The sequence below is a fragment of the Molothrus ater genome, chromosome 5, assembly GCF_012460135.2.
Source record: "Molothrus ater isolate BHLD 08-10-18 breed brown headed cowbird chromosome 5, BPBGC_Mater_1.1, whole genome shotgun sequence".
In the NCBI taxonomy this organism is placed as follows: Eukaryota; Metazoa; Chordata; class Aves; order Passeriformes; family Icteridae; genus Molothrus; species Molothrus ater.
The window spans coordinates 50,047,994-50,071,959 of record NC_050482.2 but is presented as its reverse complement, the minus strand read 5'-3'; the positions used below and the strand labels follow the sequence as shown (position 1 = coordinate 50,071,959).

At 51.0% G+C, this 23,966-nt stretch overlaps 1 protein-coding gene across 1 annotated transcript; it reads left to right on the top strand.

The window, feature by feature from the left end:
- On the top strand, positions 1 to 23,610 carry MGAT3 (beta-1,4-mannosyl-glycoprotein 4-beta-N-acetylglucosaminyltransferase). The gene is made up of 2 exons (XM_036400662.1): positions 1 to 253; positions 16,932 to 23,610. Exon 2 carries the CDS (start codon positions 16,933 to 16,935, stop codon positions 18,439 to 18,441), a length of 1,509 nt encoding a protein of 502 aa, XP_036256555.1. The 5' UTR covers positions 1 to 253; position 16,932; the 3' UTR covers positions 18,442 to 23,610.
- Positions 23,611 to 23,966: the final 356 nt, after the last annotated feature.

The following is a 23,966-nucleotide window of genomic DNA, read 5'->3' as shown; positions in this document are numbered from 1 at the left end:
CGCCGGCGGGGCTCGGCTCGCCGCGGCTCCGCAGCGCAGCGCATCCTTTCCCGCGGCCGGGAGGAGCTGCCGGGCCGCTCCGCGGCGGAGAAAGAAGAAGGCGGAGGAAGGCGGCGGGGGGCTGCGGGCTCCGGGCTCGCCTCTCGCCGCGGCCGGCGCCGAGCCATGCCGGGGGGCGGCGGGCGGGCTGGGGGCGAGCGGCAGCCTCGCCCCGCCGGGGGCCCGGCGGGCACCGACTCTGCGCCGGCCGGGGGTGAGTGAGCGAGCGGCTCTGCCGCGGGGCTGGGGCGGCGGGCAGAGCGCGCCCCGGGGGAGCCGCCCCGGGGCTGCGGGCAGCGGCGGCGGCGGGACCTCCATCGGTCCGTCCCCCCCGCCGCTGTCGCCACCTGCAAGTTGTGCCTCGGCCCGGGGGTGCGGCGTCATCCCCTGCGAGCGCTGCCGGAGAGGTTTCCCCCACCGAGCCCCCACCTTCGCGCTCCTTATTTATTTATATTAGTGCTATTTTTTTATTCTCTCCCCCCCCCCCCCCCACCCCACCCCCCCATAATCCCGGCATCCCCTGCTAGGGAGCATCGGCTGTGGGGAGGAGGGCGGTGATGCTGCCAGCCCCCTGCCCGCAGCGGAGGGCTCGCCGGGGATGGAGGCAGCCTCCCTCCGGCCGGGGCACTGCAGCGAAGGCCCATCTGCTGCCCGGGCTCGGCTTGCGAGGAGGGCACGGGCTGGGGATGCGTGCCAAGCCTGCAGCAAGCGAGAAGGAGTAACAGGAGTGCGTGCGTGGGAGGGAAAACATCCATACAAATAAATGTGTATCGTCAAACGTCCCCTGTGCCCTGCTCTGTCTCCATGTCAGATGGCTGCAGGTCCCCTGGTCGGGGCTGGCCGCAGAGGGACGCGGGCACCCAAGTTCTCCCCGCTCATGCGGGGCTCTCGGGTTGTTTGTGGGCTGGAATAGCTGTGTGTCCTACCACAGGCTGGTGTACCTCAGTCCTTGCAGAGTTTTGCTCCCTGGGCGAGCGTGACAAGGTTGATGGGGAGCACGGCATCTGCTGCAGCTCTGGAGTTCCTCAGGCAGCTCAGTGAGGGAGGGAGCGTGGCGCGGGATGGAGAGAGGCTTCTCTCAGTGCCTCAGCTTGTGGGTTTCCTTCGGGGATTTCCACACGCTGTGTTTCCTCTAGCCGCGCCTGGGTCGCATGGGAACCCCGCCTATTTCCCAGAAATGATGCTGGGGTCTTGGATTTTTCCTCCGCACCCTAGGACAGAACATCGGGTCAGGAGCATGCCTGCCCAGTCTCCAGAGCATAGTGTGGGTGCTGAGCACCTCTCCTCCAGTTAATTCCACATCTCTCTTCTTGAGTGGGTAGTTCAAGCCTGTGAAAACACTCGGTGGCACCCCTGCTAACAAATATGACTTGAGTCACCAGGAACCCCCAAGCCTGTGCAAACTGAATTTCAAATTCCTGCATACTCTTGCCCCTGTGTCCCTCACCTTGGCAGGGTGTGAGTCAGCAGGAACTTTTCAAGTTCCTTCCCCAAAGGGTGTCTCTTGTGCTCTGTGGGTCCCTCCTGCAGCAGTGATGTTTAGGTCCAGCTGGCAACTGTGATTTAGGAAGCACTTGCAAGTTCCTGTTGCTGCAGCCTGGCTGCTGCCAACTTCTCAGAGAAGGACAGAAATCAAGCAGGATCTACCATTCATTGCTTGACCCTCAGGCAATTGAGAGACATCTCTGAGGGGAGGAAGGACTATGCGTGTCCCTACGCTCCAGCAAACCTCCAGTTTCTAAAGCCCCTCTAAACACAGCTCTAGCACCTGTGCTTGTTTCAGCCCCAGTACAAGTGCTGGGAACGTGTCCTCCAAGCTAGAGCGGGAGAAGAGCGGTCCTTTGAGCTATTCCTGGGGAGGGAGTCTCCAGCCTGCCTGTAGCACTATAAAACAAGCAGTGAATAAAAGCCATTGCAAACTGCAGAAGAGCAGTGAAGCTGTGGCTCCTCTACTGCATGTAGTAAAAGTCCCTCAAAGATTTACAGCTCCTCTACACTCTCAGGTGATTTTGCAGTAGGGGTAAGAAATCCACTGCAAGGTATAGCCTCTCTTGAGGACTCAGTTATACCTGCATTGTTTATTAATGCCCTGGATATGCCAGTTATGTCCTTAGGAGAGGAGGTGGATTCAGGCTAGCTGCAGGTGTATTTTTTTGCCTAGTTCCTAATTTGGTGGCCCAACTGCTGCTTTTTGTCTAGTATACTTCTGGTCCTAGGTGCTGCTGTGGCTCACCTCCATTGGAAGTGCTCTCTACACTCTTGTTTCCAAAGTGGTTTTGGTGGCTGAGTTGCCTGCCTGCTTTCCTCCCTCCCTGAAAATGCTGCTAAGATTGGAAAAAAAGTTGCCTGCGTGGCATGCAGGCATTGTCTTAGCAAGGAGGTCAAGAAGAGCAGGTGGGAAATAGTGTACTTGCAGGAATGTTAGCTTAAGTAGATGCTCACAGCTGTGAGCTTGCCTTGAGCACTTGTGCCCAACGTGACACAGGGGTAGCTGGTCTGGAGGCTTGCTGGGGCTCATGGTGAGCACAGAGCCTGTTGAACCTTGGCCAGGCACATGGCAGGCGCAGACACTCAGTGTGTTTGCCTGAGGAGCGTACCTGTGAGGTTTGTGTACTTGTGGGCTTCCTGTGCGCCTTGTGTTTACCTTTCTCCTCCTTCTCCCACGCATATCTGGCTAAGTGGAGTGTGACACTGGGGCCTGCCAGATTGATGTAACATGCTTACTGCATGCCTTTGAAGGAGGCTTGTGTGGCAAATGTGGGTGGCTGTTTGCTGGGCGTGTGTAGCAATGCACATGGGTCCTGCTGGATGCACTTGGCATGGAACTTTTGCTGATTTTTATGGCTGCAATAAAGGTAGAGCATGTTAGCAGTCATGGGAATGGCAGTTGTTCAGGGCAGTGCACATAGATGTTGTGTATGTTCAGTAGGTGAAGGGCACCTTAGGCTAGACAAATTCCTCTCTGTCCCTCCCTTGCTTTGACCTGTCAGCAAGCAGAGATAAACTCTGTCTCGTGGAAGGGTTTATAGCTGAGATTTCAGCTTGTTGTGTCTGAGCTTCCTCCTCTCTTGAGAACAGTATCTTTAGGGTGCACCTGCTATCACAAATTGACACTCCTATAGCCCCCAGCCTCTGTGCTGGATCATAAAGGTGGAGGAAGGAGGTGGGGGAGTTTGCTGATGGACAGATGGGGCAAGCTGGGCCAGCATTCATTCCTAACGGCCATTAGGCTTTAGGTGGGGTTAGTTGCTCTAAAATGAGCCCTTTGTACATTGTTGGAGTCTGTGACCCAATCAGTGGGATGTAGCTGGAGGAGGTGGTGCTAACGAAGACTGGTACAGCTGTCAGTAACTCTGGCAGAGAGGAGGGCGAACTGACTGGCACAAGAGATGTCTTCATGACTTTAGGTCAAGTGGAGGTGCCTCAAAAGGCTGGTTCATGTTACCAGCCCTGGCTACAGAAGCAGAAAAGTGTGGGTAGTTGTGCCCACGTGTTTTCTGCTGCTGTCACACATCAGTTCTGCACAAAAGGTCAGGCTGCACTTCACTAGCACAAAATGCCATCAGGACACTACAATGAAACATTACAGTGGGATCTGAAATCTGGGGAGGGTAGGCACGTGGGGCAGTGCAATCTAGGGGGATGTGGGCAGTCTTAGGAATGCCTGCTGTTCCCAACTGTGGACATTCTTGGAAAGGTGGTGACATATCTGCAGTGCACATGTGAACCGTGCTGTCGAGTCAGTGATTCAGGCTGGCCTTGAGGAGGCATGACAGAGCTGCGTGGAGGGGCCAAGCCTGGCACTGTGGGCAGGTTTGGGTCGGGTTTTGGGTGCTGTGATAGCATTAGGTGAGTTTCTGGCAGGGACTGGGCTGTGCCACAGCAGCAGTGCTGGGTGGGGTGCCAGGACCAGCTGCTTGTGCCAGGGACCAGGGCAGAGGTGCTGTCACAGAGCTGGTGAGTTTCCCCTTCTCCAGGGGGAAATGCTGGAGAGAAATGCTGTGTGCTGGAGTAGTGGAGTAGGATTTACAAAAGCACTCTATGCCTGCATCCCTGTGGAATAAACTCTGGCTGCGTATCTGAGGAAGGCAGAAACACGATTTGTTTACCTTTTTTTGAACTTCTTTGTGTTCCTTGGCATGCAGACCCTTTACTTCCCGAAGCTGTTCCTGAAGTACAGCAGGTACCTCCTGCTCTTCAGACCTCTGAACACCTGTAGCAGGGTAGGTGTATTTTTGTGCTCAGAAACTTGCTCAGTAGAGCTGATAGGTGACAGGGAGTGCAGCACTGCATTTTGATGTTTCATCAGGCTGGCTGCCTTAAAAATGGCAAGGGCTTGTTGTGGAGTGGTGGTTTTGGAAGTGATTATTACCTGTTTTAGGACAGCAGGACTTATGTGAGCTGCTTGCTGTTGAGGCCTTGGCCTTTTGTACCAAGATAACCCCCCTAGCTGAACAGGCAGCTTGATGACCTCAGCTAAGGTTCCTTGTTTCCCCACCAAGGGGAGTGCCCAGCTCTATATCTAAATAGGCTTTTTCCAAAACATCAGCCATGGCTGTGGGGTATGACCACAGTGAGCATTGACAGAATTCTTTTTCAGCCTGTAATGCTCAAATTGCAAGCAAGAGGAGAGGTGAGGAGAGGTGGATGTGGCTGACCGGAAGAGAAAAGCAGAGGGTGCTTCTCTTCTTTCTGAGGATCATCTCTGTCTTGCGTTTTGACAGAATTTCTCTCCAAGGACCTTGAAGCAATCTATTAAGCTTCTTTTAATTAGGTAAGCCCTTACCTAGAGTAGAAAAGTCTCTTGTATTTCCCACACAGGGAGACTGAGGCATGGAGCAAGGCTGTGCTGTGCCCAGTGGCAAACGCAGGGGTTGGTCAGAAGAGCAGCAACCAAAGTGCCACGCTCCCTGTACTTGCTTTGCTGCTGGTTGTCTTGGAAATCCTGGAGGACAGCTGGGTGGGGTGCTGAGCCAGAGGTTATCCATAACTTTCTAGTCATCACTTGGGTTCTGCAGCCCTTTTCATCACAGATATCGCCTCCTTCTTGATCTGCTGCCTAATCTATAATCCCAGCTGCCTGCTGCCTTTCCCTCAGAGAATCCTTCTCCCCTCGGTGTGTAAATCTATACAGGTTGGGCTAGGGTTAGCAGGCAGACTCAAACTCCATGCTCTCTTCAAGACTTTGGGGTAATTTTTATCTTGGGATATTGCTGCATGTCTCCTGCATGAGGCAGGTTTGGAGCACAGCTGAGAGAAGCACGGATGCAAATCAGCCCCGCCGCACAGCGGCTCGCAGCTGTGAGCTAAGCACAGGTATCTCCTGGCTTGGCGTGCAGATACAGAGCTGGACAGACAGCCAGGCAGACAGCATGGCAAAGAGTCCTGACAGGGAGTCTCTCTCCTAGATGCTGAGCCCTTTAAGAAGGGGAAGGTAGGCTAGAGCCCTGAGATTTTAAGCGGGTTGTGCTGAGGCTGAAGAAAGGGCTACGGTAGTGCTTTTAGTTCTTCCTCTAACCCAGACCCTTCTAGCTGGGCAGCAGGGAAAAGGAGGAGGCTGGAGGCCTGTGCAGGCTGAGCATGGACAGACCTTGGAGGCTGCAGCAGCTAGGAAAGGTAGGCTTTTGGAAGAAGGATTTGGCTGCAGGGGCTGAGGGTGCATGGTGCTCACTGTGTGTGAGGAAGTTGTGTTTTTGTGGAGCTTGTGATGTGAGGGCTGGCTCTGAGGCAGAGCAAAGGGCAGGGTAAACGAGGAGAGCAGTGCCCTGGAGTGATCAGCGTGAGCTACACTCTGTTGCTTAATGACCGCATTTCCAAGGGAAACTTTGGAAGCCCTGATATTCAGGGAAGCAGGATCTCCTGAAGGCAGAAGATTGGGGCAGCAGAACTGACTGTATTTCTCTCTGCTTTCAGCTCAGCCTTCCTTGTATGTTATTTGTGTTAGCAAAGCTCTTCTTTCTTTACCACTCCAGAGGGTTTTTTTGTTCCCTTTTCTCCTTCCCACCTGCCCCAGCAGTCCTTTCTTCCCTGCCTCACTGTGCCAATGCTGTCCAGCTGCAGCTTTTGCCAGCTAATCCGATCCATGGAGGCAAGACCTACTGAGCAGCCTTGCTCGAAGGGGACACAATTTTCTACACTTGCTCCTGGGGCCATGTGAGGTCTCTGGAGAAGAGGTGGATTAAAGGAGCTGCTGTTTGCCCATCAGCCAGCCCTGTGTCCCCAAATCCCTCCTGTCGTGTCGTTGCTTGGTGCAGGCCTGGCTGTGAGCAAGTGGCCAGCGTGCTCTCAGATATGTGCTACTGGCACAAAGCCTCTGTGGCCTCAGAATCCCTATTGAGCAGCAACTTCTGGAGGAAGGGTTGACCACACCTGCATTCAGCTTGGCCGGGGGTACGATGGGATTGCTTCTGCATAATTTAGCAGTCTCTTGAATTATTTATAGTGCAGTTGTGCTCTGGAACAGAGTCTTCTCGCTTCCCGTGAGCACTGGGGGGGAGGGAAGGGGAGTTTGTCAGGCATCCAGAGTCTATCACTTAGTGATGAGGAAGTGCTGTGGGCTTCCTTTTTGCCTGTGTTTGTTTGCATATGGCTCTGTGCAGCACTGAAAATGCAGTTCTGGTTTCTGTATTGCTCAGGTGTGTGATCCTGCTGAGCATCTCTGTGGCTTGGGATTGTGTGAGAGGTTCCTGAGTTCAGAGCCTTGTCTTTGCAGTAGAGACTGTGTCAAGCTGGAGACAGTCAATCTGGTGCTTGGATTTGGTCCCTCACTCAATTACAGTGCTGGAATCTTCTGGACTGTTCTCTAAAATATTTAGATGCTTGAAAGCATTTTTCTTCTTTCAAAGGCCCATCTTGTCTTGCCAAAATGTTTTTTAGATTTGTCATGACACGGTCCATTGGACTTTGCACACAATCATCAGGACCTGAGCACTGGGTAGACCAGGTGGTTGAGTAGCAAACTGTGCAGCTGAAATTGCCATCACTTCTCAGTGATTAAACCTTGAAGAGAAGCTGACTGGGGCGGTTTGTTACAGGCTCTTGCAGCAGTGGAACATCATGGAGATGAGCTGGGTAGCCCAGCTATGTACGAGTTTAATGTCCTTTGTCCCTCTGCCCCACTGTGGCAGGTTGCTGCACCATACAGGTGAGCTGTCCTGCTTCTGCCCTGCTTGTCCTGTTGGCTTCAGCATGACCACAACTCCCCTCCTGCACTGCACATCCTTCTTGTTCATGACTGATTTTCATAATGAGCTTACACATAAATTCTGTCTTTCTCCTTTCCTTCCTTTTTGACCTGTTTGTGGCAGCTGACTTCTCGGAAACACAGTTCAATATAAATGTTTGTGTTACTGAAGACCTTAAAGAGGAGGAGGAGGGCTGAGAAAGAAGGAAAGAAAGAAAGAAGCTGTAATCAAGTGATTGTGGTACTAAACCGCTCTGTCTGTTGTGCAGTTGAGCAGAAATGCTCAGCTTCCCTGTTTTTATTTGCACGGTGTTCACTTGTGGCTTTTGTGTTTGGGGCAAAGTTGGACAGGTAATCACTGTATGTTCCCTGGACAAGGTGTGCTGTCCCATCTTGCCCTGGCCTGGTTCTTGGTCTCATCAGCCTGAAAAGAACCCATTCTTTCATCAGATGGTTTTACCTCTTGTCAGGGGCATTACCCTCTGGCTAAACAGAAAATTCCTCCTCATCCTTCTCAAGAAATAAGGCGACCTAAAGGAAGAATGTGAAGACAGGTGATCCCCAAAACTGTGTGATGTCCAGGATGGTATTTGATTTTGCTGATGAAGACAAACTTTCTCCTTCTTTTCCTGTAGACGTGCTCCTAGTTCTTTCTGCTTGGATTAATCTGGAGATCAGGGTACTGCTTTGCTTAGTGAAAGGGAATGTTTGTGCAGAAGCAGTAAACATATTGTTGAGACCCAGGCCTGCTGCAATGCCTGTAAACAAGGTCCAGTTGTCTGTGGGAGGCAGAAGAGAGATTTATGTGACCCTGAGTTAAGTGCATTAGGAAGCTTTTGATTTCATTCTGGGAAACTGCCCCTTTTCGTGGTACCATATGCCTGTTACCGGCATAGAGCTGTGACTGCAGAATTGATTTGTGGGGATTAAATCCAAGGGGCTGCAATGCTGCAGTCAGAAGGATAACATAAGCAGGAGGTTGTCTCTGCAAGCCAGAGCCCCTGAGCTCATGCCCTTCGTCCACCCCAGAGGTGGGAGTCTGGGCTGACTTATTCCTGCCTCGGGGCAAGGCACTGAAGAGCTCTCTGCCTATCGGCCCTTTCTGTCTGAAAATAATAACAAAGTGAAGTGGCAGCGGGGGACCCAGGCAGCCCTGTGTCGAGGTCTTGCCTAAGTCTTGAAAGAGGAAATGAAGAACAAAGGCAGAAGAGACAAATAAATAAGGGTCTGTTCGTGGTCCAAGAAAAATTCCCATGGGCTTGTGTAACATTCTCGGGAAGATGTGACACTCCCTGGGCTGGAGTTAGTTTTTGAGAAAGGAAGGGAAAGGGGGGGAAAAAGGCGAGAGAGTGAGCAGCGGGGGTTGGGGAAGGGGAGGAGAGAAGGAGGGAGATACCTCTGTGCGTGGAGTCAGGTTTCTGCGTTTGTTCCTGCTGGAGAGGGGTTAATGCTCTTTGCATGGGATTGGCTGGTCACCAGACATGCAGAATGGAGGGGGATCCGGGGGCTGCCAAGCAGGACCCCTGTGGCCTGAAAAGGAGGGGAGGAGGGGAAGGAAGAGGCTCTTCCAAACAGTAATAGGTCGGCTACTGTGGGAAAGTGAGCACACTGCCAAACCCCAAGTAGTTGGTGATGGATGGGGGAGGAAAGAGGGTGGGGATGGAGGGCCAGCTCTTCTCCTGGCCACTACGATCTTGCTGCTATTCCATGGCTTCTCTTTATTTATTGTCTTCCTGGGGTTTAATTATTCTGCTCCTTGATCCCCTTTATCCTGGGGATGCACAAACAACTGCCACCCGCTTCAAAAATAGCTGGAGTTAACGTGGTTTCTCCTGCCTGCGTGGGTCTGTGTGCTTCACCCATCACCATGGCATCAAGTGTTTCTTGCCTCTTTCCTCTTTTAAGTGCCTTGCTCTGGGCTCACAGGGCACACTTCACCTTCCTCTGGGCTCTTCAATCTGCATCTCCCTGTTGTTTGGGCTGTCACACAGTCCCTGCTTTCCTTTGCACAGGGTTTGTGTGCCTGATCTGGCCTGTCTGCCACGTGCTCGTCCTCTTCACCCATGGACCTGCAGGTCTGAGGGTAACCTGGACTGTTCATCTTGCAGCTGTTCTCAGGATTTGTGGCTTGTACTCCACTTGCTTGACCTGCCTGGAATGCCTGCCAGGATCTGCATTGAAAGCAGTTGCCTCCTGCTGCTGGTTCTTCCATTTCCTTCCTTGAGATGTGCTCCTTCTCTGATGCTGCTGGGAAGAATTAGTGAGCTCATGGTGGTTGAATGGGGGCCTTGTTGGAGATTTGGTTAGATGAACAGTGGCTACAGTTCTGTAATTTTGAGTTTCTGAGGATGTATCTACATCTATGTGTTTTGATCAGAAGTGAACTGGTAAAATAATTTAGAAAGTTTCTGCTGGTCATCTGCTTGTTCCCATGCCTAGGCGTTTTCTTCAAGTTTATTTTTAACCCAGCTAGATCTGCTGCTGATATGGCTGTAAAAGCAGACTTTCATGTGATTGACAGCTTGAATTCATGCAACTGACAGCTGAGGGATGGGTAAGCGGTGATGGTGGTGAGTGAGGGGGGAGAACCTCTGACACAACAGCCTGTGTTGTCACGTGCCTCACTTGAAGTCTCTGCAAGCTTTATTTGGTTTTGACCTGTCCCTCTTTGCAAGGCACCAAGGGAGATCTTGCATGCTTGTTTAATTGCCCCATGGTCTGTCTGAAGACATAAATTGCTTTTTTGTGTAGTGTTGTCCCTTTTCCCTTTCCTGTTCCTCATGATGGAGTATCCCTTCCCTGTAAGACCCCAGAAGACCTAACCAGCTGTGTTTTGCAGTGACTGACTGCTGTGCAGCTGGAGCAGTGAGCAGCAGCAGTTCTGTGTTTCTCTGGGAGAAGGGCCTGGCATCCTGGGTGATGCAATGAGCAATGCCTCAGCTCGCCCTTGGATGTGCAGAGGCCCAGCCTGGGAGCCAGGTGGTGGCATGAGCTCCAGGGCCATCCCAGCAGACCTCATGGAAGCAGATGTTTTGAGGAGGCAATAAGCAGGGCTGGGGAAGGGTTCTTCCAGGATATCAGGCACTTCCAGGCAGAAGTGAGGGAGAGAGGTGCCGCTTCTCCTAGAGCAGAAGAGCACTCAGGCTAGTGATGCTAGGAAATTGAAGGTGCAGCTTCTGAGAACCTCTGAAGGATTAGGGTGTGCAGAAGCATCTCTGAAGCAGTGGAAATTCCTATGGTGAGACTGGATTTAGCTGGAGAGAGAAGATTAGCTAAAAGGGAGCCCAGCATATCTGAAGGATGCTGAGAAGAATATTTGATTGATTCCAGTGGAGTTGGAAATCCAGCTTAGTTTCCTTTAGCATGCAGTACTGCACTCTTGTGACGTCCAAGTACTTCTTGGATAAAATTAAATTGGTGTCTTGTAGGCCATTACTGGATTTCACTAGAGTTTTCTAGTCTTTTTTAAATTTTAAATTTTAAATTGAGGGTTGGAGAATTAGATAATTATGCTGCTATCAGTAATATGGTAGCTACAGTAAGAACAGTCTGTTTGAGTGGAGGGTTTTATAATGGACTCTGAAGGTGTTCAGATGTTGGTCTGTTCTGCTGACTTCTGGAAGATCAGTCTTGAGACAAAATCCTGTCAACAAAGACTACTTTATCTCCAGGTCCTATGTGTTCTGTGTGGAGGGTTAAGAGCTGCTTTGTCCCACAGTGTGAAGCTGTCTTGTTGCAACTGGAGGTGTAGCATCTGAAATAACCAAGGCTTAGTCCACTGAAAGGCAGGACAAGACACTTGAGAGAACAGTTGAAGGTCCATGGGAAGTGTGGATTCTGAACATACTGTGCTTGCAGAGGTAAGGAGGTGAGCAGATACAGCACATGAAAAGCTGGAGGCTTTGTGTTGTATCCATCTTAGTTTCTGTGTGCAGCAGATAGCAGCTGCTGGTGTGGAGCACTTGAGTCTCCTAGAGGAATGCATTAAAGAGATACTTTGTTTGTTTTTTGACTGTGCATGCTGCAGGTGCGTTGAGACTTAGCAAGGTCTCTCACATAGTTTGAAGGCTTGTGGTTGACATGTACATCATGTACCTGTCCTCCCTGGGAAGGGGAAGGCAATGCCTTTCTTTGTGCTGTGCTGTCACCCTTCCCTGGCCAACCTCAAACCTTAGTTTTGCGTAGATTCACCCTTTAGCTATCTTTTTTCCTCAATCTGGTTTTCTTTTTGACTTGATAAGACCTATTGGTAGTGGGTGATGACAGCTCCAGGGGACAAATGACAGTCAGGGTGGCATACTTTTGAGTGCTTACCTTACCACTCTTCTTACCTGTCTGCAGAAATGGAGGGAAGGTGCTTAGGACAGAGCCTTGCTGTCCCTCAGCCTGACCTTGCTTGGGGAGTGCCCCTGCTGGATGGCTCCATCCAGCTGTTTGGGCTGGCACCAAGTCAGTGGCACCTTGTGGTCAGTTGCCTTGGGGCTGCAAAGAAACGCAGAGTGTGAGGTATTGCTGTTTTGCATTTGTGCTGTGGGCAGCAGCTCTTGATGAAGGACACAGAAGAATGTTTTATTCTGTCCTTGGAACTTGCAGGGAAGCTGATACGGACCTGCTTACATTGAAACCACCTTGTGCTGTGGCTGCCAGAGCTTCTTGCTGATGTCCTTGTAGCTTGCAGTCCCTGAAAGCACCGTGGCATCCTTCATGTGAGAGATGCTGAGCCCTAGCTAACTTCTGGTACATCCTGCTTCTCTCAGATTTTCCTGCAATGTAGGATAATCTTCTTTTCCTACCCTTAAGCAAAGTGCAGTCCTGCTGTGCCTGAACTCGTGTGAGTTGTTGACAAATACTAAGTTTTATGCTTTCTCCTTCTGTGGATGTTTGCAGGACAAAAGTAACTTGAGATTTTTAGAGTGTTTAGAGGTACTCTGGCTCTGACGATGCTTGCTTGGTTCCTGTGCTTGAGGATGGCAGGTAGACCTAGTACTCCAGAAATGTGGAGCCTGTTCCATTTGTCTCTAGCTGGAGCAGAGAGAGTTGGGCCCTCTGTGTGGAGTGGGGGGTGGAAGTCATACTGGGTTTCTAATCTGCCATGTGAAAGTGATTCTAATTTGAATTGCTGCTTTGTGTTGAAGTGTCTGAGTGATCTGCAAATATGTTACTGCATGGGTGTTATGGGATAACTTTAGGCAGAGGAGATGAGCATTATGGTATCAGGGGAAAACCAGAAGCTTCTGCTCTGACTTGTTCTCCACAGCTTCATTTTCCCTGTAACCATGGGAGAGGTCTAAGGAGTCTCGAGTCCCATGCCCTAACAAGATGGGGTAACAAGCCTGTATCCAGCAGCCTGTTGTGTGGCCTCTTGCCAGTGTTCTCCAGAAGAGAACATTGGGGCTGGTGAACTGCCAGCTTTTATTGGTGCATATCTTTCTCTCTGGATTCTTGAAAAATAAGTATGTTCTTTCAGGATGGTATAAATCAACTGGTCACTGAAATGGCAACAGGTGCCTGGGGATAACTCATGTGCATAACACTTCTGGCTTTTTTCCTTTCTTGAAAGCACTTCCCCTGCATGGTAGAGAAAGAACTTCAAGCAAGGAAACATCAAACCCCAACAAAAAGAAGCTTTCAGCTTGTCTCTCCAGGACTGTGTGTTGCTGAAGCAGTCTATAACTGTGCACTCCCTAAAGAGCTTTGTCTTAATGGAGCTGACTGTCCATACTACTTCAGGCTTTTTCTTCTACTCAAACATCAAAGCTTTTCTTGCTGCTGACAGCAACTTGATCACTCTCCCAGAGATCAAGTAGACTTTTCCCCCCTTCCTCAGTCAAAATTGTCAGAAGGGAAATACCTCTTCTTGCTGTTTTCTGTGTTCCTGGTCACTGATGGTTGCTTTGTGTTGGAGCAGCTGGGCTCTTCTGTGACACACTGAGATATCTCCCTGACTGATACCTCCTTTCTCATTTCCACCGCATGTAAATATTTTGGATGGGGAGGGTGGGGAATCCTCCCTTGCTGGCCTTTGTCTCCAACTAGCTGCTACCAGACATGCCTTTCACTGCAGGGCTGATCAGAGGATATGGGAAGGGATAGATGATTGATGGTATTTAGTCTTGGCTCACCCAAGGGTGCATGAGTGTTCTCCACTCCCTGGCAGAAGAATCCCTGGCATGTGAGAATGAAGGTGGTTCCCAGGGAAGAGATTTTGAAAAGGACACACCTTGCTTCTTTGCTTCCCTCCCCTCTTCCAGGAGGGGTTAGGAAATGAGGGAAATGAGTTTGTGTTCCCACTCCCTAACAAAACCAACTGAGCAGTGAAAATTGCCTGCTGGGCAGTGTCAGCAGGAACAGCAGAGGGTACTGCAGGGCCAGCTGGCCTGGCAGAGCAGCCAGGGAGGGCTGTGCACCCCAGCCTGGCACAGGAGCCCAGGCAGCCCTGCCCAGAGCCCCTTGTGCCCGTGGCTGAAGGGCTGCAGAGCCACATGCTGAGCCTGACAGATACTGATGTATGCTAATGGCAAGGGAGGAAAATCTGCTTTGCTTCCTAAAGCCATGCGTCCTGCTATGTTGACACGGCGTGCTACATCTCAGAAAGCAGAGCAGTTTGTTGAATGTCAAGAGTTATGGCTTTTTGTCTGGGAATTTACTGTGGCATGCAGAGCATCATCACAGCCATCTGAGAAGGTGATGTGCCTTGTGTGATTTTTTCAGCACTTGCCTTCAGCCCTGGGCTGGCCCAGGGGAAGCTGGCTGCCCTGCATTTGTGTGTCCTGTAGGAACTGGAGCAAAATGAGCATTACCTGGCAGTCATTGGGATTGCTGTGTTGGAGCAGGCCAGCTGTTCATCTTGCCCTGGTTTCAGTGTCTGAGAGAGCAGCCTGATGTCTGGAAGTAATGCCTTGGAGAAGTCACAGGACACCTGGCAAGAGAAAGTTGTACTCATTTACCAGTTAGGGACGCTTTCTACTGACACCCACGTTGCAGTGTGATGCCATTTCCTGTTTCACCTATCCCAACCCCCAGGTGTGCCAATCTCTCCTTTCCCCTCCCCCTTTGCCCTCCTGCTGAGAGCTGTCCATAAATCTTAACATTCCAGCAGGGTTGTGGTGTGGTTGGCAGAAGTTCAAAAGATGCCCCTCAGGTCCGGGCTCATTGGCCTGTCCAAGTGTCTTATCCCTTGAGCCTTCCCCTCCTCCCACCTGGTTGGTGCCTCACCTGTCCCTTCCCCTCCCCCTGTCCCCGGGCTTAAAAGGACACAAGACCATGCAGTTGGGATTCTGTTGGGAGCTGTTACAAGATTCAGAGGTCTGTCATCCTGGAATAAAACTCTGGATTAAAACTCTACAGCAGAATCCTCTCCTTTTTCTCTTCACCGTCACCTGAACCTTTTCCACCAGAGGTAAACTGAGTTTCCACTATGCCTGGATTTGTTCCAAGTGCCCAGCTGCAGCACCCAGCCGGCCAAAGGTATCTCTGGGGTGAAACACCACAGCTGCCGCCTTTGGCCCAGCAGCAAGGGTCAGACGAGGCCAGGCACGTCCCACCAGGTAATATTTGGATTAATATTTCATACACCCAGTTACTGCTAATTTAGTGGGAGTTTGGCTTCCTTGTGCCCCTCTCTTCCCCACACTTCAAGACAGACTGAAAACGGGTGATGCATAAGGAAAAGGCACTGAATATTCCTCTATTTTACAAGTGATCTTGCTGCTTCTGCAAGACATTAACAGAGTCTCAAGGAAAAAATCAATCATGGATAGAAAGAGATGCTCATGGTGTGTTCTGCAGCCCCTTGTTTTGCCTACATGAAGAAAGCTTGACAGCAAGCCCCAAGATTATCTTTTATGGCTTTTAACAAAAATATCCAACCCCTTAATGGCCGGGCCACTACAAAGGTGATGTCCAGAGCCAGCACCCTGCCCTGCTGCTGACTTGTGTTGTGGCAAAGTATATCAAAACCCCTACTAAACATTAACCAATAGAATCAAGTTCTCTTTCCTTTTTCCTTGTTTATTTTTCTTTCAATTTTTTCCCCTCCAAGGCCATGGTGTAACTTTTCCACCAGCTTCAGGCTTGCAGTCCTTGCAGTCCTTCAGTCAGAGCTTAATCTGGGACTCCTTGCCCTGCCACCTAAGCACTGGGGACCATGGCAGTGGATGGTGACTTCCACTAAAAATGTGACTGCCAAGTGAACAGAAACACTTTGCTGAGCTGTAAGGTACAACTGTGGACAGCCCCTCTACCAAAGTCTGTGTCAGAGCCATCTGTGGAAAGCCAGATACATTTTTCTTTGGGCAGTTGCCATCTGTCTAAATGCTTTATGGCTTTTCACTTCAGTATTAGAGTCTCCTCAAGTTACTCAGTAACACACTTTGCTGTATTTTACCTAATACCCTCTGAAGTGGCAGGAGCTGGTTGGGTTCTTCTTCCTTGTGCCCCCACACCTGCCCATGTGTGGGGCAGCTGCCCCGTGACCTGCAGGAGCAGGGACTGCCTCCAGTGAAGGTGTTGCTGGCACCACTGTGTGCCAGGTGGAACCTTTATAAAAGATCCTGAGCCTCTCAGGAACTTTGGCCGTGGAAGGGAGACTGCACCAAGGAGAGAAGCACCAGAATGGAGCATGTGGAGGGGGTGAGGTGGTACGTGTCACATGTGTGGGGATCTCTGCCTCTTTGTCACTGCAGGAAGGGTGTCATGCTCCAGGACAGCCTCTGCTTTTTTAGTCCTTTTTCTGAATTGTAGTCTTCAATCACTTCTCTGCCTGACAGCAGCTCTATGTTCCCTGCCTGGGCTGGAGGAGGGGAGGTGGTGGAGGGAAGAATGAAGGCAATGCTTCATGTTGTTTGGAGGGAAGGGCTCTGCACCGCTGGCTTCTTCCTGGCCTGACGTGGATCCATCATGATGGCACAGTATTACTGGCAGAGACAGCTAGGCATTTATTTTTGTCACCTTGATCCAGATGTAGAAAAACCTCAGCATCTGGTCCACAGAAAGTGAAAAGCAAAATGAAACATATGGAGATACAGTGGACTTGAGAATCACAGGTGGGAGAAGAGTAAATGTGACAGGATCTTAATTTTATTTTTGTTTTCCTGTCCTCCATGTGAACTTGGGTAGTATTTCCTGAGAACAAGGGTGGTTTTTTAGGGTGTGTGTTGTACAAACATTGTAAAGATCTGGGGAGCGTAGGCTGCCTCTGGCAGTCTGACTAATGATCTCGGTCTTTTAAAACTGCATCTCTTGCACTGGTCATGTTTCAACCATGTCCCCCCAACTCTCTCACCCTTCCTGGGCTTTTCAGTTTCTCCCAATCCCCTGGTGATGCACCTCTGAGGAGGTTTACATTAATTTAATTTCCATCAGTGAGTAGGGGCAAATCTTCCATGCGTGGTGAGTTCACTAGATCATGAATTCCTGTTATTCTGGATTTCCTGTCTTTCTAACCCATTGCCAGTGCCTTTCTTGTCTCTGCGGATTTATGAGACTAATCTAGCAAAGGTTCAGCTTGGTGTAGCCCAGCTGAAGCAAAAGGTGCAATGTGAAGATGGCAGGGGGTGAGGGTGTAATTCCTGGAGTCAAGTCTCTAAAGATGCATGCTGAATTTGGACCAGCATTTCTCCCTTCCCCAACCTGTTTTTCTAACAGTGGTAAACTTTCTGCACCTCAGTAACTATTGAATGTGACTTTCCTTTTCGTGGCTCTTCCACAGGATGAAGATGAGACGCCATAAACTCTTTCTGACTCTCTGCATGGCTGGTCTCTGCCTCATCTCCTTCTTGCACTTCCTCAAGGCCCTTTCCTATGTCACCTTCCCCAGGGAGCTGGCTTCACTTAGTCCCAACCTCGTCTCCAGCTTCTTCTGGAACAATGCCCCCGTCACACCTCAGGTCAGCCCTGAGCCAGGGGGTGCAGAGTTCCTCCGCACACCCCTGTACTCCCACTCCCCCTTGCTCCAGCCCCTGTCTCCCAGCAGAGCCAGTGAAGAGCTGCACAAGGTTGAGTTCGTGCTGCCAGAAGATTCAACGGAATACTTTGTCCGTACCAAAGCCGGTGGCATTTGCTTTAAACCAGGCACCAAGGTGTTGGAGAAGCCACCCGCGGGCGGCCGGCAGGAGGAGCGAGCGGATGGCGCGGCCTCGGGGCGGCCGGCTCGGAAGCCGCTGAGCGCCGGCGGAGCCAAGCGGCGCAAGTGGGTGGAATGTGTGTGTCTGCCGGGCTGGCACGGCCCCAGCTGTGGCGTCCCCACCGTGGTCCAGTATTCCAACCTGCCCACCAAGGACCGCCTCGTGCCGCGGGAGATCCCCCGGCGGGTGATCAATGCCATCAACGTCAACCACGAGTTCGACCTGCTAGATGTCCGCTTCCATGAGCTGGGAGATGTGGTGGATGCTTTCGTGGTGTGCGAGTCCAACTTCACGGCCTACGGAGAGCCGCGGCCCCTCAAGTTCCGCGAGATGCTCCTCAACGGCTCCTTTGACTACATCCGCCACAAGGTGCTCTACGTTTTCCTGGACCACTTCCCGCCCGGTGGCCGCCAGGACGGCTGGATTGCTGACGATTACCTGCGTACCTTCCTCACCCGGGACGGCATCTCCCGCCTCCGCAACCTGCGCCCGGACGACGTCTTCATCATCGATGATGCTGATGAGATCCCGGCCCGCGATGGCGTGCTCTTCCTCAAGCTCTACGACGGCTGGACGGAGCCCTTCGCCTTTCACATGCGCAAGTCACTCTACGGCTTCTTCTGGAAGCAACCGGGCACCTTGGAGGTGGTCTCGGGCTGCACCATGGGCATGCTCCAGGCTGTCTATGCTACCGACGGGATACGTTTGCGACGCCGTGACTACTACACCATGCCTGGGTTTCGGCAGTACGAGAACAGCACGGGACACATCCTGGTGCAGTGGTCGCTGGGCAGCCCCCTCCACTTTGCTGGCTGGCATTGCTCCTGGTGTTTCACCCCAGAGGGGATCTACTTCAAACTGGTGTCAGCCCAGAACGGGGACTTTCCCCGCTGGGGTGACTACGAGGATAAACGAGACCTCAATTATATCCGGGAGCTGATCCGGACTGGTGGCTGGTTTGATGGTACAATGCAGGAGTATCCCCCTGCTGACCCCAAGGAGCAGATGTATGCTCCCAAGTACCTGCTCAAGAACTACCAGCGGTTCCGCTACTTGTTGGAGAACCCCTACCGAAAGGTGGAGGGTGCTGGGTGAGGCCACTGGGTGGGAAATCAGAACTTCACAACAAAGGGAAAGAGTCGGGTGTTTTCGTCTGTTCCTTCTTTTGTTTCCTTTGTTTATGGGCAGGGTGTGCTGTTTACGTGGGCTCTCTGCCCTCCCTCACTTCCTGTTCTTCTTCCCTTCATCCCAGGGTGATGCCTGGGAACCCAAATTCCTCAGTCACATGAAGGGAGACCTGGACAGGAGGAAGAGAGATGTTGAGAACCCGCTCTGTAGTAGCATAAAGACTTCCTTGCATCTTCTGAGCCTCTCCTGCTGGCTGGAGAGAATCTCTGCAGCCAGCTGGCAGATTTTCCTCTGGGGGAGGCTGAGAGGATCCCATGGGGAGACAGGGCAGCTGTTCCCATCCACCCTCATCCTTTGTGGATTGGAGCAAGCATAGATGCAAGCCTGGGCTGTTTATTGAGCGTGTGAGTCAGCAGGCACAAACTCTTGTGAGTGGTTGCGTGTGCAGATGTGTGTCACTGGCATTTTTTGGATGAGTGAATGTGCAAAAGCATCTCAGTATGCTTTTTTTTTTTTTTTTTAAATACTGCTATATTCAAAGGGTATTTTGGAGAAGGGAAGTCCTTTGCTTCCAAGGTGTCCTTCTCAAGATGCAGCCCCTTGCACAGGCTTAATACATTCTGTCCTGGGCTGGATCTTGTCCCAGTACTCTACCAATCCTGGAGCAGATAGCTAGGAAGCAGAGGAGAAAGCTGGGTTTGAGGGTTTTTTCTGCTCATTTTTCCCCCTGCCCCGACAACACTGCATGGACTTGTCCTACAGAAGCCAGAGTGTCTTCCCTGCAGTACAGGCTTCTGTTGGGGCTGGGATAAGCTGTGGGGGACTCAGTCAGATGGTGGGAGTGGACGTTTGCAAGTGCATGGTTGCCTGTGTGCATGAGTGCTCACATGCATGGGTTTGGTGTGCACCTGGGTGTTTATTACCAGTACTGGGGGGGAGGAGGACATAGTGGGGCTTGGCTGTGTGTGCTTGCAGAAAATGGTGGGATCCAGAAACTGTGATCTCAGTGTTGGCATGGCTGATTTCTTGGGCAATTCATAGAAGAGGACCAGGGATAGCATTGGCTCTGCATAGCCAATTGTGGGACTGTTGCACGACTCTCTGGGGCTCTAGAGCCCCACAGGCTATGCCTCTTGCAGGGCTGCTGCTTACACATGCTGGTTACTCCTTCTTACCACAGAGTAATAAAAGGGAGTAGAGGAAGGGCAAAATTCTGATTGTTGTGCACAAACAAAGCCTGTCAAGGCACGGGGTCCATCTGTCTGCCCTTAGGGTGTGAGGGGGCTCTTGAAGAAACAAGCCAGGGCCAATTCTTCCTGGGGCCAAGAGGCTGTTTGGGGACCACGGTGCAATCGAGAGTGTGTGCAGCCCACATCTGCAGCCTGGGCCATGCAGACAAGACCATGGAGAGGAGAAGGGGCTCAGGAGTGTGCTAGTTGCAGCTGGTTGGGCTGGTGTCTGCTCAGGCATGGGCAGTGAAGACCTTGCCTGCTGTTGTATTGGGTTGTTGAGCTCACTGAGGAGGCAGATTCTTGTCTCCACCCTTACCACCACCCTTCCTTAGCAGATGGCTTGACAGGGTGCCCAGAGCCTGGGTCGTAGTGGGCAGAGGGTGAAAATCATAATGAACTTGCTCTCTTAGCCTTCCAGTGGAAAGACTGACTCATGTTCCGAGCAGGATAAAGAGGAAGGCGTTGGCACAAAGAAGTGTGGCCCTTCTGGCCAGCTGTTCTAAAGCAGGAGGGTTTTCATTGCCCTTAACTCCATCAGGGTTCCATGGTCCTGTGTTGCCCAGCATGTGCCACTCTTGTGCTTCATTCCTACCTATGTCTCTCTCTTTTTTCCCTTCCTAGTTCCCTCTCTAGAGAAGAGAAAATTGTCAACAAAGCCAACTTACTTGCCTAATAAGGCAGAGACTGCAATAAAAAGAAGATGAATGTCTTTTTCTGATCAAATGGAGATGCAGTTCACCTTAGCTCCTTCCTCATGTTGTGTGCCGTAATGCTTCCTTAGGAGAACTGAAGGAACCTCTTTTTTGTTCCATTTTTGGTCTCTTTAAAATCACTGTTCTCAGTTCTGTTGTGCCTTCCCCACAGGCAGAGAAGCCCCTTTGGGAACTGGGTAGAGAGACAAACTTTGCTAGGAGAATGCTTTTCCCCCAAAGGGAAGTTGTGGCTTTAAGTCCAGACTGATTGATGTAGCAGGAGGAACTCCTGACACAGTGATGGGGTTCTGGTGCTGAGCAACTGTGTGGAGGTCTTAGGTATAGAGAGATGGTAGAGAAGTGGGGTCCCAGCTGAGAAAGGAGGAGCCTATATTGAGCAGGATGAAAGCCACAGCACTGAGGATGTAGCACAGGGAGAAGAGGCTTTCCCCAGGGACAGCTGGAGGAGAGCAGGTGTGTTGGGTTGTGCAATTCAGCAGCAGCACAGTATGGAAGGAAGAAGCCATTTCTCATTTTTACTCTGAGGAGGGAGCCTGAGGTCTGCTCTTGGACCTTTTGGCTTTGCTTTGTCTCAGTGATGATAACACAAGGTCATTGCCAGGCTTTGCTGGAGACAGAGGAGAAAGACAAGCCAGGCTCTGCGTGGGTGCTTTGGCAGCACCAGAGCCCCACTTGAGCAGGAGCTGAAGTTCACGTGTGCTGGGGCTGCACCTCCTTATCTCCCACAGTGGGAGCAGCCTTTCCTCTGATATCCCTTCCCATGCATGGACATCCTTGGGGATTTTTAGTGCACAGCAGTCATGTTTTCAGTGTTGAGGTGTGGCCTTTGTCTCTTGGGAGTTTAGTAAGCCCACAGCTGCAGTATCTGCTTCTCCCATTCCTGAATTACAGCCTGTTGCTTTCCCTCCTCCATTATTTGCTCCATCATTCTCCTCTTCTCTCTCTGATTTATCTCTCCCTTCTGCTCCCTTGGGCTGGAGAAGAAGGTATTGCTGGAAAAGGAATGCTGGGGCTCTTGAGCAGAACTCCTGCCCTGCCTGTCTCCTGGACTTACTCACTTCCTTATTCTTAGGAAATTAAATTGAAACCAGACTTCTGTTGTAGTGGGAGGAAGGGGCTTTAGAGATGAAATGCATTCTTTATTGTTTCTCTTTCTCAAGAATTGTTTAAGCATTTTTTGATTTAAGGCCAAACCAGTCAATGTTTGTCTAATTTGTCTGGCTAACTCTGTGTTTATTATCCTTAGGGAGCTAGAGTGCTTGTCATTAAAAATCTTCCTTCCTGTCCCTGGAGGGAACAGACACTACTAAGCTGGCTTTCACACAGTGGTTTTCCAAGGTGGTGGCTTGCCCTCTGCTCGGCCTTGCCTGTGCTGCCTGCTGGGACCTCTGCAGCCAGCTCCAGGTGGGACAGCCACCCCTCCAGACAGCTGCCACAAGAGGGAAGTCAAAAGTAAGTGTGTGTGTGAGGTAGTGAGAGGCAAAGCAGGGGGCAGGTTTGTGTCAGATCCTTGTTTCCCAGTGCTGGACTCTGAGTGAGCACTGAAGCTCCTTCATTTTATCTGAAGCAGGTTCTGAGATTTGAGAAGGGAAAGACCAAGAACCTTGTCCTGGCACTGAGGTGGAGCTGGGCTCAGACTACCAGAGCCTGATGTCTGTGGGTCGTTGCAGCCCATGGGGGCAGTGGGCAGTGAATCCTGCTGTCTCTCTTGGACCAAACTGTCCAGTGGATGGAGGGAATACATCACCAGCCTTTTCCTGCAGCCCTCTTCAGCCTTGTGCTTTTTCATTCCCAAAGCCTTTTTTACCTTCAAATTGGTAAACAGTGGGGCCAGGAAATAGGTGAAGCAGTGTGTGGCACACTCAAGCCTTGCACTTCTTTCTGTCTGTCTTGGTGCTTCCCACCTAGGAAGAGACTGTGTGCCTATGCATGGCTTTGGACTGGAGAGTGCCTCTTCCTCTTTTGCCCCAAGGGAAAGGAAGGACGTGGGCTTTGGTGCACCTGCAGCTGCTGAGCTTGCTGAAGCAGAGGGAGTAGGGCAGGTTAGACCCATTTGCCCATCTGGGGGTAATGCCACACCCAAGTGACAGAAAAGACATGGTGACTTTGTGCCTGTGGTTGGTATGGAGGATGACATGCTCAAAAACACTCTTGCTGTTGCTTTCTCTGATCCCTGTGTCCTGCTGAGGTGTTGTGCTTGTGCTGCCCAGGCCAACCTACTCTGTGTCTCTGTGACAGGTGAACAAGGAAACCCAGCTGGCACGGAGGGAGAGTGTCAGAGCAGAATTGGGTGTTCATTCCCCTCTGCCTGCCTTGCTGTTTCCTTGTGGGAGGGTGTCTCTTCCCCTCCTCAGTGTCCCTGGGGCTGTGTCCCTGTGTCCCAGCTCCTGCTGGCAATCTCTGCGGCTGCTATGCCTCTGCACTGTGAAGATGCTGTCCAGGGTCACTCCTGGTTCCATGGGTGAACACTGGTGGTGGAGAGGGAAGGGACGGCTCGTCCTGGCTTCACTGACCTCTAACCTTGGTGAGAAAGGAGGGAAGTGAGTGGGAGAATGGATCCTGTATCCCTCCATCATTGTGTTCTCCCTACCCACCCTAATCCCCTGATTTCTGAGACATTGGACAAACTCCTGTTACGGGAAGGGAAGGGGAGCAGGAGGGTAAGGGAGTGGCAGGAGGGGCTCAGATCCAGCATTGAGAAAGAAGAACTGTTTCTAATGCAATACACTGATGTTTCAAAGCTTTGGGCACTACAGGTAATGGATTAAGAAGGGATCTGAAATACTCCAAGAATTCAAACAGCTGTTTTTTCCTGCCTGTGCGGATGATGATGCAGTATCATCCTGGAGGTGGTCCAGCAGCACTTCTGAGCCTGGGGTCCATCTGGACCTACTGCTGGTGTTGCTCCTGGAGGGGCTCCAGGACACCCTGCTTTGGAAAAAGAATGCGTGGACTTGCCAAAAACTAAAAAGAAAAGAAAAAAATAAGAGCATCTGCAAAGCTCCTTTCAACTCTGTAATTTATAAACAGCAAGTAATAATGAACTTTTTGTAAGGATAAATCAAATGTACATTCTGAAATCATTTTCTCTGTAAATGGTTGGATTTCATTTCACCCTTAAAGGGATGCTTAAAAGGAGGAGATAATAATAAAAAATTAAAAAAAATTTACAAAGTATGAAAAGAAACCAAGATGTGTGTGACAACTTTTATTTCTGACTGCCTGGCCAAGGGGGCTGCTTGGAAAATGGGGTGAGGGAGCTTCCTATCTTGGCAGAACACTGTTCCCAAAAAGGGAGATGGAAGAGGATCTGGCTGGTGTGGGGACTGATTCCTGATTTTGTTGGCCCCTGTCAGAGCTAATCTGCATGTTAGGTGAGTGTGAACATGTAAAGGCACATGAGTGGGAAACAATGGCTGCTCGTGGCTCTCAGAAGAGCTGGTGGACGTGGGAACCATCTCATAAAATGGTCCCTTGACACCATCTTTGCTCCTTTGGATGCATCCATTTTTCCAAGTAAAGCCCTGGAAGCCCCAGAGCCCCAAAT

Bases quoted from the DNA above. Each gene is read 5' to 3' on its own strand.
- MGAT3 (XM_036400662.1), top strand. From the start codon at position 16,933: ATGAAGATGAGACGCCATAAACTCTTTCTGACTCTCTGCATGGCTGGT.